The sequence below is a fragment of the Cheilinus undulatus genome, linkage group 18 (assembly GCF_018320785.1).
Source record: "Cheilinus undulatus linkage group 18, ASM1832078v1, whole genome shotgun sequence".
NCBI classification, from domain to species: Eukaryota; Metazoa; Chordata; class Actinopteri; order Labriformes; family Labridae; genus Cheilinus; species Cheilinus undulatus.
Window position 1 is genome coordinate 5,627,174 of NC_054882.1, and position 14,578 is coordinate 5,641,751.

Genomic DNA, 14,578 nt, shown 5'->3' on the forward strand with positions numbered 1-14,578 from the left:
ACAAGGCTGTTTAGTTAGTATGTGAAACGAAAATCCGCATGTGACTTTAAAAGAGTAAAATTTATATGATTATAGAAACCAGCTGACAGAACTGTTGCTTCCACAGTAGCTTCTCTTCTCTACTGAATCTGGCTGAAAACCTGTTTCTCTTTATGCAACTTCCTTTTTTCAAAGTGGGGTTTTTTGCTTTTGCCAGTGCCAAAAGATGTTATCATGAGCAGTCTCTTTAATACGAGGCAGTTTCACAGCAAAGAAGAGCGCCTCAACTATGGTAAAAATCATAACCACTGCTGTTTTGACTGATATTTGAGCCCACAATTATTAGACATAAATACTCATTATTTTTTTAAATATCTACATCTGTGGATAATTTCAGTGGTGATGGATGTTGTTGTAACATGTTCTCTAAATTAGTTATTTTTCTTTGTTCCAGATCTATTCACAATTTTAAATTTGAGCTAAGTTCATAGACCAAAGAATGAACTTTGTCCTGCTTTTTTGCATCAACGCCCTCATTTTCAGAGAAAGACTATAATCAACACAAATTCAAACATCCAAAAAGGATGGAAAATCCCTCTTGAGTTGTAATTAGCAACTCAAAAGTTTCTTACCCATTGCGATGGGGATGTCTGTCCAGTTCAGGGCACACTTCTGGGTACAAACACCCTCTTCGTTTAGCACTACAGTTAAGTCGTCCTGACCAACAGCCACCTTCCCATCAGCCAGTGGGGCGACCAGAGGCTCCAACTGTTTCCCAGTGGGGAAGAGCTCCTTGATGGACCCTCGACCATCCATCTAGAATGATAGAAAAGATAGTAAACCTATGATGCAGAAACTATTCATGACATTCAAAGATTTTAATTTGAAAAAAATAAATAAATGAGACATTTTAAGACAGCAGAAATCATCATAAAACATGCTGCTTCTAAACTTTTAAAATGTTCTCTATGTATTTATTGATTTTGTAACTGTGGGATAGAGTCCAGGACAAACTTCCCCAAGGGGACATTTCAGTCGATCTTTTCAGATGTATTTTATTAAAATTTAGTTACTAAATGGTAATCCTTTATAATCTTCCTTTGAATAACTCTATAGACTAGAAAACTACCTGCAAAGTGTTGTGAAAGTTTGCCACTATGCACTGAGAAAAGGATTCAAGCAAAGTCCACAAGGCTGCACATGAATCTCCAAAGACAGATTTGTGCTATGCAAAGATGCTGAAAGCTGTTTCTGGTTTCTTTTACACAGTAAAATCTACAAAAGATGCTTTAAACTCACTGCTAGTGAGTTTCACACTTTTCTCCACTGAGCTGTAATCAGAACTGGACATGAAGTATTGTTTGTTCTGAACTAGAACTGGAAAAAGTCTCTGGGAGACTGAGAAACAGCTAATGTTAAGCTTGGTAAGAGCCCAAAACTTTGCTATTAATTCAGCTCCATCCTTTGCTGTTGTGTGCCTTCGGGCTCCTAAAATCAGGTGTTTTTAAACATCAGGAAACTTGATTTATCATTACCATCAATGTTCGAGGTCAACCATGTCTTTAGCAAACAGTATCGATCTCTGTTATGTTCAACTATCCTTTATTTAGTTTGTTTTACTCCCATTTTTGTCAGCCATTGAGCAGACAGACGTGTTTATAAAGGCTTTGCCACTTGGCCTTACTGAGTGGGTATGTCCCATGCTAAAAAAGACACCAGTGCATACCCTTTATAAAGAAAATAACCAGTGAGCTGCTGCCTTTGCTCTATGGGCTGGTAATAAACAATGATAAAAAAAGCCTTATATGGAATAATACCAACACCAAAGTGCAACAGCAACATGCACAATCCAGCTCAGATTATAATCAAAAGTTTTACAAGTTTTCCACAGAGAGGCTTCAAACTGGGACACCAATAGACGGACTGCTGATTGCATATTTAGCCTCTGGGCGCTCATTCAGATGAGACAGTGGATGTTCTAATACATTTCAAGTCTAGAATAGATAAAGTTGTCATGTTAAGAGGATTTAATAGGTGGAGTAAAGCTGTATGTTATTCTTTCCACATGAACATACCCGAATGAGGTAATAGTCTCGTTTGAAACCAACACATATGGAGTTTTCACACCAGGCCATGGACTTTGGAATATCTGGAGCACCAAAGTCCCCCTGTCAGACAAAAAGAAAACATTCAGATTTCTAAATAAGTCAAAGGACTGGAAACTCAAACCTGAATCCCACAGCTGTGAGTCAAAATATGTTTGATTTTACCTGCAGCTCGTGGAACTCTCTGTCCTTCCAGTAGTACAGTTGGAGTTTCTTTTTCACTGCGACACACATTCTCAACCTTTCCTCTCCTGAGCTGGTTTGCTGAGGGCAAGAGAGACAAAATATACAACCCTGTGACTTCAGACAGAGAGGCATTAATGAAACAACCCACTGTTATGACTGTGCTATCAGACAGTATGGAAAACATTAGTTCTTAGTGTGCTATAGCCAATTAACTGCAAAGTTTGTATGTTTTACTTTTCTTGTGAGGGGTCCAAATGTAGTTCCTTGTATTGCAGCCACTGTTTCCATCATTTTAACAGTAAAAATTGGAACTGAAACTGAATGGTAAAGATCAACTGCTTTAGAAATTGCTTCCTTCTTGCTTGCATTGCAATGATTAAGTCATGCACGCCCTTTACTAACAAGCAAAAGCTGCTGCTGTGCATAACTTCCAAGGCATTTGCTGAAACACTTGCGGCTGATGAACACCCACTGCACTGTCTCAGATGTGTTTTAACTTTATTTTACACTGAAGGAGCATTTAAAAGAGTTCTTAATAAACCCAAAGGTGTCAGTGTCTCTAAGGCATTTGATAGAAACGTTGAGATCTAAATAGATATGATGTGATTTATTAGATCATCTTGCTCAAGACCCACCTTTTCAAACAGGTTTTTAATGTGTAATTTCGTGATGTTTTGATATTGTTTTGTCATGTTTTGTTTGTTTGTTGCACACCATCTTTCCAATCACACATCAATAGTGTTACCAGGTCTGCATACTTCAATCTCTGCAACATGAATCGCCTACATCCATCCCTAACTCTGCTGCTATTTTAGTTCAAGCTCTCGTCACTTCCCAGAATGACTACTGTTCCTCTCTTCTCTTTGGTCTTCCTCAGAAATCCCTTTATAAACTTTAATCAAGAATTCTGCTGCCTGCATTATCTCCAGAGCTCCATCCAGTAATCACATCACTCCTCTTCTTCAGCAGCTCCTCTGGCTCCCGGTCAATGACCGCATTAACTTTAAGATGCTGCTCCTCACCTTCAAGGCCATACTAGTACATAACCTCGTCTCTCCTTTACATCAGCACAACCTCCCACACTCTCAGGTCCTCTTCCTCTGTCCACCAATCTAACCCACTCCCTTCACCACCATGGGGTCTACAGGCTTTAACAGCTCTGCTCCTCACCTCTGGAGCTCCCTCCCACCAGAATTCCATGCATAAGCATAGACTCTCTCTTCATTTTCAAATCCTGTCTCAACACCCGTCTTTCAAACTGGCATATTCGATCTGATTGATATCTCTATGCCGACCTACTCGCTCTTTAATTCAATGTTTTCATTCATTGCTAAATTATGTATATTTTTGTTAACTTTTAAAGTCTTGTTTTTGGCTTTGTCTTGTAAGGTGACCTTGGGTACTTTGAAGGGCACTTATACAGTCACTAGAAAAAGTATGTGAACCTTTTGAGATTTCTTGGATTTCTGCATAAATTGGTCATCAAATGTGCTCCGATCTTCATCTAATTCACAACAATAGACAAACACAGTCTGCTTAAACTAATACTGCACAAAAAATGATATGTTGTCATATTTTATTGAACAAACCATGTAAACATTCACAGTACAGGGTGGAAAAAGTATGTGAACCCCTAGGCTAATGACTGGTTGACCCTCCTTTGGCAGCAACAACCTCAACCAAACGTTTCCTGTAGTTGCAGATCAGACCAGCACAACGGTCAGGAGGAATTTTGGACCATTCCTCTTTACAAAACTGTTTCAGTTCAGCAGTATTCTTGGGATGTCTGGTGTATATCACTCTCTTGAGGTCATGCCACAGCATCTCAATCGAGTTGAGGTCAGGACTCTGACTGGGCCGCTCCAGAAGGTGTATTTTCTTCTGTTGAAGCCATTCTGTTGTTGATTTACTTCTATGCTTTGGGCCGTTGTCCTGTTGCATCACCCATCCTCTGTTGAGCTTCAGTTGGTGGACAGATGGTCTTAAGTTTTCCTCCAAAATGTCTTGATAAAATTGGGAATTCATTTTTCCATCAATGACAGCAATCCGTCCAGGCCCTAAGGCAGCAAAGCAGCCCCAAACCATGATGGCCCCTCCACCATATCTCACAGTTGGGATGAGGTTTTGATGTTGTGTGCTGTGCCTTTTTTTTCTCCACACATAGCGTTGTGTGTTCCTTCCAAACAACTCAATTTTGGTTTTATCTATGGACAGAATATTTTGCCAGTAGTGCTGTGGAACATCCAGGTGCTCTTTTGTAAACTTCAAACGTGCAGCAATGTGTTTTTTGGACAGCAGTGGCTTCCTCTGTGGTGTCCTCCCATGAACTCCACTCTTGTTTAATGTTTTACTTATTGTAGATTTGTCAACATAAATGTTAGCATGTGCCAGAGATTCCTGTAAGTCTTTAGCTGACACTCTAGGAGTCTTCTTCACCTCATTGAGCATTCTGCGCTGTGTTCTTGTGGTCATCTTTACAGGACGACCATGCCTAGGGAGAGTAGCAACAGTGCTGAACCTTCTCCATTTGTAGACAGTCTGTCTTACCGTGGACACATGAACATCAAGGCTTTTAGAGATACTTTTGTAACCCTTTCCAACTTCATGCAAGTCAACAATTCTTGATAGTAGGTCTTCTGAGAGCTCTTTTGTGCCATGCATGGTTCACATCAGGCAATGCTTCTTGAGAACAGCAAATTCAACTCTAGTGTGTGTTTTTTATAGGGCAGGGCAGCTTTAACCAACACATCCAATCTCATCACATTGATTGGACTCCAGGTTGGCTGACTCCTGGCTCCAAGTAGCTCTTGGAGAAGTCACTAGCCTAGGGGTTCACATATTTCTTCCACCCTGCACTGTGAGTGTTTACATGGTTTGAGCAATAAAAACATGAAAACATATCATTTTTTGCATGGTATTAGTTTAAGCAGACTGTGTTTGTCTATTGTTGTGACTTAGATGAAGATCGGAACACATTTGATGACCAATTTATGCAGAAATCCAAGAAATCTCAAAGGGTTCACATACTTTTTCTAGCAACTGTAAATAACATGCATCATTATGATTATAGTATCTCTAAGTAGGGAGTCCCTAAAGGGACACTGGAGGAAAAACAAAGTTTCTTACAAGCATGGAAACTTTCCCATGCTCATGAGATAAACACGAGAAACTTTGTATTGCACAATGAAATATTTTTGCATGTGGACGACCAGTTTCTACTGCACAAAAGACAGTTTTGCTCCCAAGAAACTTTCTTGTGCGCACTAGAAATGATCCCATCATGACAAAGATCTAGTTTCTGGTGTGCATGAGAAATGTGTTATTTTATTTACTTCAGCCCATGACCCTTAATGGACTCTCTACTCTGAGTACTTCAAATGAAGCACATTACAGAATGTGTCTAGGTTTTTATAAGTTTTTGTCAGCAGCAGCATGATACTTAAAAAAATCTAATTATATTTATAAATGTTATTTTCTAAAAACACAAAAACTAAGCAGGCTGATAGCCTGAACTGTAAATGCTGTATCTCAGACAATATGTAAAACGGAAGTTTTCAAGTTCCCAATAAAGACAAAGAATTAACTTTGTTTGTTTCCTTTACTATACTGAAACTGCAGCGAACCTTGACTTCAAAACTGTGAACCATGTTGAGTTTATATTTTTCTGTACACCCCATACTCCCACAGGACATTAACCAGTGCCAAATTGGATTGCAGATAGCCTAGCATTTAGGTCACTAGTCCTCCAAGCAGATTCAAAGCCCAAACTGCAAAAAAGGGTCATTTTACACTCTAAATACAACTTTAAAATATTGCTTTAATTGGTAAAAAGCAATCAAATTAAGTTCATTCTACTCAAGTTAACAAGTTGAAAGAAAGTAACTTAAGTTGCAATTTGTCAATTTAAGTTAAATAAAATAAATTCAATTGCTTGTAAGAGTTTTACCCCAATTCTCTTTTGTGCATAGTCAAATCTAAAGCATGGCTCATATCCTGCAGATTCCCCACTCTCTCTGTCCCTGATTTCCTACACAATACACTCTTCTGTCCTCTCAAAATAAAGGCAAAATTGCCCTGCAAAAATTCTTGAAATTCTATGTTATTATCAATTATCTCTTGAATCTCTATTTTCCTCATTTTGCTGGCATCAGTTGCATGCATAAAACCTGCTTCATGGATAAAACATACTGTAAAGCTGAAAGACAAATATAAGTTTTAAGCAATAGTAATGACTATTTTAGTACAGGTGAGCTTAATTAATGAGAAACTGCAGGCTATGAACCCATTAAAGCCTGTCTGATGGTCTACAAACCTGCTCACTCAAAGCTCTCTGGTCATTAAAACTCTGACTCGTCTGCCTCTCCTCTTAACTTTGCCAATAAATAACAGCTGTAAAATTGTCAATAAGAGAGAAGTTTCTCAATGGAGAGATGAAGAATGGCCAGTGCAAAGCTGCACAGTGACAGTTAATCTTGCAGGACCTGAGCCTGTAGTCTTAGGCCATCTCCCCAGGGTGACTGTAACTGACCTGCAGGTCACAGGCGAAGAGCGTGGCTCCTTTAGCTTTGGACAGGACAGTAATCTGTTGGAAGGTCAGGAGGTCATGGACGTGGATGTTGTTCTCTGCAGAGGAAAAGGGATTACTTGAGCTCTGTCTGGAGACTGAAGATGCATGAATAAACACATGCAAACTAAAGAATGGTATTTACAGGTGCATGCAAGAAAAAATAGAACATCATAGCAAAGGGGTTTTCCCTTTTGTACTATTTTTCAAGAACAGATTACATGGCACACCTAATCTTCACTGGCCAAGAAAAGGTCACACTGGACTTAAAACAACTTGGATTCAGTTCATTCTTTGCCCACACTCTGGGACATTGATTTCCAAATGAAATGCTAAATTTACTTTCATTTGAGAAGAGAACTTGGCACCACTCAATAACAGACTGTTGCTGGTGTTGGCCCGTTGAGTTTTATCAAGTCTAGAGTTAATGCAGCACTTTACTGGGGGATTTTAAAAGCACTTCATGCGTCTGTCTACTGACAATCTTCATGGAGAGACTGATTCTCTTTTCCAACACCTACCCAGAATTAAGCCAAAACTACCAGAAACTTGTCTGCTGACCTCGGTATTACTGTGCTGTGCTTGAACCTCATAGAGAATCTATGGAGGATGAGGAGGAAGATGAGAGACACCAGACTGAGCAAAACAGAAGACCTGATGGCTAACAAAGCAACCTGGGCTTTAAAACACCTCAGTGTGCCAGAATGATCACCTCAATACCATATCGCAGAGAAGAAGCCCCAGCTGAGTATTGAGAGCATGAAAGAACATACTGGTCCCTCATGTCTGTATTACAAACCCTTTTAAATTGGTCTTCTAGAATATTTAAACACTGGATTTTTTTATTTTACTTAGCTGTAAGCTGTATTTAGAATTATAAATCAAAATAAAAAAGGTTTGAAATCTTACACTTTATGTTAAAGGAATCAAGAACACATAGAAATGTATCACTTTTAGCCCCTACATACAATCGCCAGGGCTCAGTGGATTAACACCTACGCTGACATTGTCAATATGGAGTTATCAGTGGCAAAAATGAATGGTGCTGGTACAGAGTCTATTTTGACATGGCTGGAGTTGGCAGATGTGATCAAAAGGATATTATAACAACCATTTCACATCCATATTCACATGTATAACATTTATGACTGTACTTGAATTCTTGTGCCCTGTGTGCACTGTGAAGATATCCAGGTGAGGGGTTAAGGGGTGGGAGGTGGGAGGTCGCCAGGGGTTTTATTTTTATTCTTGTTTTTATTATTTTCAGCTTATTAATTTTTATTTCCTTCAGCTTTCTTTTCATTTTTGTGTACCTCTTGGTACTCTTGTTCATTCTGTAGTTCTTTTTCTGCTATGTTTTAAATTGTTATGTTTAAAGTAAACATAAAATAAAAAGTTGATCACACAAAAAAAAAGAAATGTATCACTTTTCAAATTAAATGAAAGAAAACTGCTTCCCTATGATATTTCATTTTTTTGGATGCACCTTTATGTTTATTATAAGGGGGGGAAACTTACCGAGTAGACTGACAAGAATTTTATACTGTGAGACAACGTAGAGCTGTGGGAAGGATGAAAAACAAACATTAAAGGGGATTTGAATCAATGACATTTCACACAGACACTGACAGGGCTACACAACTCAGCTGAAAACAGCAGAGCTCAGTTATTTAGCCTACTTTGCCCGGCAGCTCCAGCACCAAATAGAGGGCAAAAGAAATCTAAGTATTGATCTAATCCATTCTAAAATAAAAGAGGAGGGGGAAATGTGTGAGTTAATCAGGACAGAGAAGATGCTTGGTCCAATTAAAATGCAAAAACAATTCTTACCTTCATCTTAGCATATGCAAATAATCATGATGTGCTTAAATGACTGCAGTTAGGTTATTATGTAAGAATTGCAGTGTACTAGTGGAATGTTTACAAATGTCAAAAACCTTTTAATTTAAAATCTGAATGAATAGACCATTTGAGAGTAAATGTCATAATTACATGAAAGCAGATGAATAGTAGAGGTGGAAAAATAGTGAAAGCAAGTGGAGAGAAACCCACAGAAGGAGACCAGATCCCTGCTTTACAGGAAAAATGTCTTACTGAGCCATTAGATGTCAGAATAAGAACAGAAAAAAAACATAGCCTGTGTTTCTATGGAATATGATTGCCAATTAAGAAAAAAATGCTGACATTTATGGTTGTATACAGAGTCTCAGCAACAGTATTTATAGCATTTAGATGGTTCTACCATACATTAAACAACTAATGAAATGATTACCAGAAGTAAAACTAATCCAGACATAAAAGAGCAGTACACCATTGGTATGTTATTTTTTGTTTTGTTCATGATAGCCACATCTTTGACACCTTGTTTTATGCCCTTGTTGCTGGCTAGGCAGTATGAGCCATCAATGTGTAAAAATGATTAGTGAATCTCTGAATCAAATGTTATGGGCATGATTGCAAAATATAACCTTGTACACACCAAGAGATTAACATGCATCGAGTATTTCTTTAGAATAGACACTGGGTTTCTCTACAAGGTATACAAAGATGTCCATCCACAGTCTTTGCCCTTTCATTTGGTTTGGTTGATCCACTAAGCCAGTGGTCCTCAACTGGTGGGTCGGGACCCAAAAGTGGGTCACGGACCAGTTTTCATTGGGTTGCGACTGGGTGTCTGGAAAAGAAATGGTGGCAAAAGTCCTGAAGTCCTTATTGGACATGCATTGATACCCTGTTTTACTGTGAAACTGGGTAAATTTAAATGTTTCATCAATATTTAAACTAATTTATCACCTCTTCCTGCGATAAAAGTCTACTTCTCCCATGATAATGAAGTAATTTCACAAGTTCTCAGGAAATTGGCAAAAACTGACACATAATGATGAGGAAAGAGGGTATAAAATTTGTCTATTTTGTCCCTTTTTCTTTTTTTTATATTAGGTGTTTTGGTCCAATCATACTCCAAACTGCAACGTATTCAATTGACTAAACATGCATTGTTAAAAATTTTTGGAAACTTGAGTTGAGCTCTGTCGTAAGACAGACTGGTGGGTTGGACCAGTTAAGAACCACTGCACTACACCAACAATAAGAGCAGTTCAGAAAGACTCAGCGTATGGGCTTAGAGTTTTCTAATCATGGTTAAAAATCTTGTCTTCTGCTGCCAAACTATTAAAATATTAGGAGGAGGTGTCTAGATGGCCCAGAACTTTCTGATGTTAACTGACTACAGTTCAACTTTCTGCCACCAGTTCATCACTTTGCACAAACTACAAAAATGGTGTAAACCTAATAAGATATACTTTATTAAAGATACTTGGGAGAAATTTGGTCATTGCAGATGTTATTGTACACAATAAAACAATAACAAATAATGTGAAGTAAATAAGACTTGAAACAACTTCAGAAATACTGAACAGATAGGCCATGGATTGCATTACACAATAATATGCATCATAATGGTAACAGGACAATAAAACATATAGTTCTAAAATTTTCAACTATTCTACTTCCCCTGAATGTTTCCTCCACACAGTGATTTTGAATAATTTCAAGTTAAGCCTGTGATTATCCTAAATGTCATCCTGAAGTCTCACATACCTGCTGAATCTTCTTTGAGAAGTTCTTGTTGGATTTTTCCAGCGTCACCTCAAACCGGTTGGTGCCTGAGGGAAAAACAGGCATGTTCATCAAAAACAACTCTAAATTTTTTTGAAGGCAGGGAAACATAAGTCATGGTGGCATGCAAATGAGCACAGCAGGCTCTCTCATACCTGCATCCTTCTTTATTCTGTAGAGAAGGAGATGTCCCGGCTTTGTTCCAACAAGCAGCCAGTCCTCTGTGGGGAGAAGAACTCAAGATTTAGGGTGACTTATTTTGGACATAATAAACAATACAGAAACATTAAATTTAGCTTTGCAAGGGATGAAAATTCCCTCTTTTGTGACACCTGAGACACTCAGAGAGAACAGGTCAAAAATACGTAGCAGTGAGAAATAATATGGGTTGCTGCAGCTTTTAGATCTGTGCTGGACTGTGGTGATATTTTGAACCTGTACGTCTCTTCTCAAAGATAATATGCTCTGGACACTTTTACATTAAGCTCTGGGGTTCATTGTTAATTTCAAATGTTTCACTCTTTACTGTTGGTATGCACTTGCTGGATTGTGTTCTTCCTACACAAATAGGAAGAAAAAAATGGCATAATATTTTAACAAAGCTATTTTAGGTCTACTTCCTTAGAATCCTCTTATCTACATCTGACGGAAGAGTACAGGGACTTTTGATCATCAGTCAGGAACATTTCTTGTCGTCTGTTCCAATGCTTTGAAGAGAACTAAGGGGAAAAGGTATTTTGGAAGATGATGAATATTATCTGTGTAATACCAAAACTAGCAGTGAATAGCTTAAGCATTAATTTCTATTTTACAATAAAATTTCTACCAGTACATAGGGCTGATATAAAGGCAGAAAATACACATAGCTATACCATAATGCTTCCTTTTAAGCTGGAATATTTACATGTTTGAGTTTCAAGTGGAACAAACCTATCTTCCTCAACTAATTTTCTTTTTTCATCCTTATTTTGGCCTTATACTTTTAACTGTGTTCTAGTACTGGTATTTTTTAGAACTGAACTCGGCAGTTCACTTTAGCACCTGAGAAGAAAGCGTTTTTGTGTTATTTCAAGCACTCCATGTTTTTTTACTTAGAGACCATCCTGAAAACCTGTTATTAAGTCAGGAGAATCAATATGAATGTTAGGGATGCACCCATGCCACTTGTTTATATAACAAAGTCAAGTACCAGTACTTACATTTCGATACTCACCAATACTGAGTGCAAACATGAATATTTAATAGTACTTTTACAGTTCTTAAAATTATTTTGAGTGCTTGTTTAGTTACTTAAGATATTCCTTACCCGTCCTTTTGACAGAATGCATAGTTTGCCATGAGGCCCACTTTTGGCATCCTAAATTATGCTGAAATATCACCTAACTGTAGACACAGCTACACCTTTGCATGCCTACTTAAGTAGTGAGAGTCAAACATCATGCTATAAATTTCTTTTCAGTTTAAGTACTGAGGTTTAATATCAGCACTGATACCTGATGCTGGTGTTAGTATCCCTATTTAATTTGAAAGTAAAAGCGCAATAGAAAGAAGGGCACATTTACAGTATATGTTGTGCTCTACAGAGCTCAGAATCTGTCAGCAGGTTGTTCCAGTGCTGTTTGTATCTCTCAAAAAGGCACATGAGGCTTGGTCTTCTATTGTTAAAAACACTTCAAGTATAATGTACATGTAAAGCACAGAATTAACTTCCAGTTTTTCATTACCGAATATCGATCTTCGGTTAATAGATTGCCATAATACAGACTACATAGAACAGGAGACTTTGTGTTCTTTATTTCTTTATTAAAAAATTATGTGAGTGTATAATTATCAGCTAGTTTGGAAATAAGGAGATACTGGATGTTATTCAATCTTGCATCGCTTTTAGAGTGAAGTGCAATTGGACCTGAAACAATATGGATGCTGACAAGAGGTTATCAAAATCTTGGTGAAGGGAAAAGTGGACTGGATTGAGGTAGATATGACCTGAATGAATGGGAGAATTTTAAGAAGTTAAGTGCCATGGAGGCAGGGAGATATTTATAATTGTAGTGGAACTTTAGGTGTATATGCTCTTTTAATTTGTTGTTTCGTGTATAGAGCCACGATCCTGGCATCAGATTTGTATGTATGGCTGGCTGCTCATTGTTATAAACTTTGATAACCATACTCCTGCCTTTCCTGACCAAGACACAGTAAAAATAATCTTTACGAGCTTTCTTAACACTTAAGGAGCATCCAAAAGATTCAAAACGAGACAACAGCTTACCCCAGGCCGCAAGGCAGTCAATCTGAAGAGGAAGCTTCTCCAAAATGGGCACTGGTTCATAGGCGTCGTGCATCTTGAAGCAATGTTTCTGGTTCAATCCGCTCTGATGGATCAATCCTACCCGGTGAAGACGCCTGCCTGCCCGGGCAACAGCTCACTGACTGACCGCTGATGAGTCTGTCAGGGTGGCACGCCTTTGAGTGTCTCCATTAACCAGCTGAGTGGTTCTGTAGTTTCACTTTTAATGATTAAATACGGTCTGTTATCACACACTTCACCAGTGCTACACTCTTCAGCCTGTTAGCTAGCCGCAGCTCCGACCAAAACAACAGCTGATCGTTAGCCTGCTAGCTTAGAAGTTAGCAAGCAACGGCTACAGCTCCTAAACATTGTCCTCTCTTACTCCATGGTGACTGAACTATGAAAAAATAAGCTTTTTTACCGTTTCAAGGAACACAAATGTAGCATTTACTTGTTTAAAAATGAATAACAGACACCGTATTTGCCTTAACGGTTAGTTTAGTTAGCTTAGTTAGCTGTTAGCTAACAGTTGTGTTGACGACTGCGCTGAAGACTCGAGTTTGACAGGCACGTGACAGAAGTCAGCGGACTCACGAGAAACGCATTAAAGGCGCAGGTACTAAATTATCCTCAAACAGGCGGTTGAGATCTCGCGAGAATTCATCCGTGTCGTTTTAAAAGCCAAGTTTAAGTATATTTGATTATTTATTGCGACCATTTTCATATAAAATGGACAAAAACAACACTGCTTTAACTTCGAGAATGTCAGGGGCTCCAGTGTCCACAATTCTTCACTTTCTCAAGAACTCAAGCAAAATAAATTTCCTTGAAAATGGTGTTGATTTTGGCAGCTATTTTTAATTTTAGTCTCAGTTGTAGTCTTTAAATGAAATGCTTTTTACCTTTTGTCACATTTTAATGATTTCTATCCTTTTTAGTTTTGTCTAGTTTAAGTCAATGAAAACTCAAAACATTTCAGTTTAGTTTTAGTCCATAAAAAGTCCTCACATTTTAGTTTTTCCTTTTAGCCCAAGCATTTATTTTCTTGCCTTAATCTGGTACCAAATCATGGTTGTGTGTTTTATGCACTCTGCCAAACCTGGGCTTCCTGCTTTCTACAGCTGAGAGGCGAAAGAGATACAGCTACATTGTTTTTGACAGATTTACCCACAGTGGAGAACGTCTGACTAAAACTGCATTACATTTTAGCCTAGTTTTAGTCATCTTGACAAAACCTAAACTAAGTTTTTTGTCAGTTTTAGTCATCGAAGATCTATATTTGTTAGTCTTAGTCTAGTTTATTTCATGGAAAAAGGCTGTCAAAGATTTTTAGTCAAAGTTTTGGTCGACAAAATTAGCATTGCTTGAAAATACAACACATTGCAGCATTGTTGCGGTTTTAATTCAGCAATAAAAAGATGGCAGCATGGATTTCAAGGATGTGAAATTCTAACAGCACAGTTTACAGACCTGCTTGATGGCAGAATTTTAAACTGACCATGTTTATATAAGGCAGAAGTATGTGATAGTTATGTGTATTGTTTCTGTTTAAGGAGTCATGGTGATTTTGAATGCTTTGCTTCATTTTTATCATCTACCTTTCAGAAATTTCAAAGATCATTGAGGTTTTCCTCATCTGCAATGATTTAAAAAAAACAAAAAAGGGAAAATAATAACACTTAAACAAAAAAGAACCATTCTAATATTAAGCATGACATTTGTAGACTTTTCAAAAAGTAGTCAACTTTTACTGTTCGCATTTACAGTTTTAACAGTATTAGCTGGTGGAAATGCGTCTAAATATTTGGGACAAACTATAAGAGAATATGAGTGGGA

At 37.9% G+C, this 14,578-nt stretch overlaps 1 protein-coding gene across 3 annotated transcripts in view; it reads right to left on the bottom strand.

Moving 5' to 3' along the window:
• The window catches only part of vps39 (VPS39 subunit of HOPS complex), a 42,242-nt gene extending 28,925 nt beyond the window's left edge, over window positions 1-13,317 (bottom strand). For all 3 annotated transcript variants that reach the window (XM_041812338.1, XM_041812337.1, XM_041812339.1), the window contains exons 1-8: window positions 12,722-13,317; window positions 10,608-10,673; window positions 10,435-10,499; window positions 8,353-8,395; window positions 6,799-6,893; window positions 2,250-2,348; window positions 2,055-2,147; window positions 612-795 (exon numbers count right to left, since the gene is read on the bottom strand). In XM_041812338.1, coding sequence (XP_041668272.1) covers window positions 612-795; window positions 2,055-2,147; window positions 2,250-2,348; window positions 6,799-6,893; window positions 8,353-8,395; window positions 10,435-10,499; window positions 10,608-10,673; window positions 12,722-12,794 — 718 coding nt within the window. In that variant the 5' untranslated portion in view covers window positions 12,795-13,317. The remainder of the gene's footprint in view (window positions 1-611; window positions 796-2,054; window positions 2,148-2,249; window positions 2,349-6,798; window positions 6,894-8,352; window positions 8,396-10,434; window positions 10,500-10,607; window positions 10,674-12,721) is intronic.
• Between the last annotated feature and the right edge of the window lie 1,261 nt (window positions 13,318-14,578).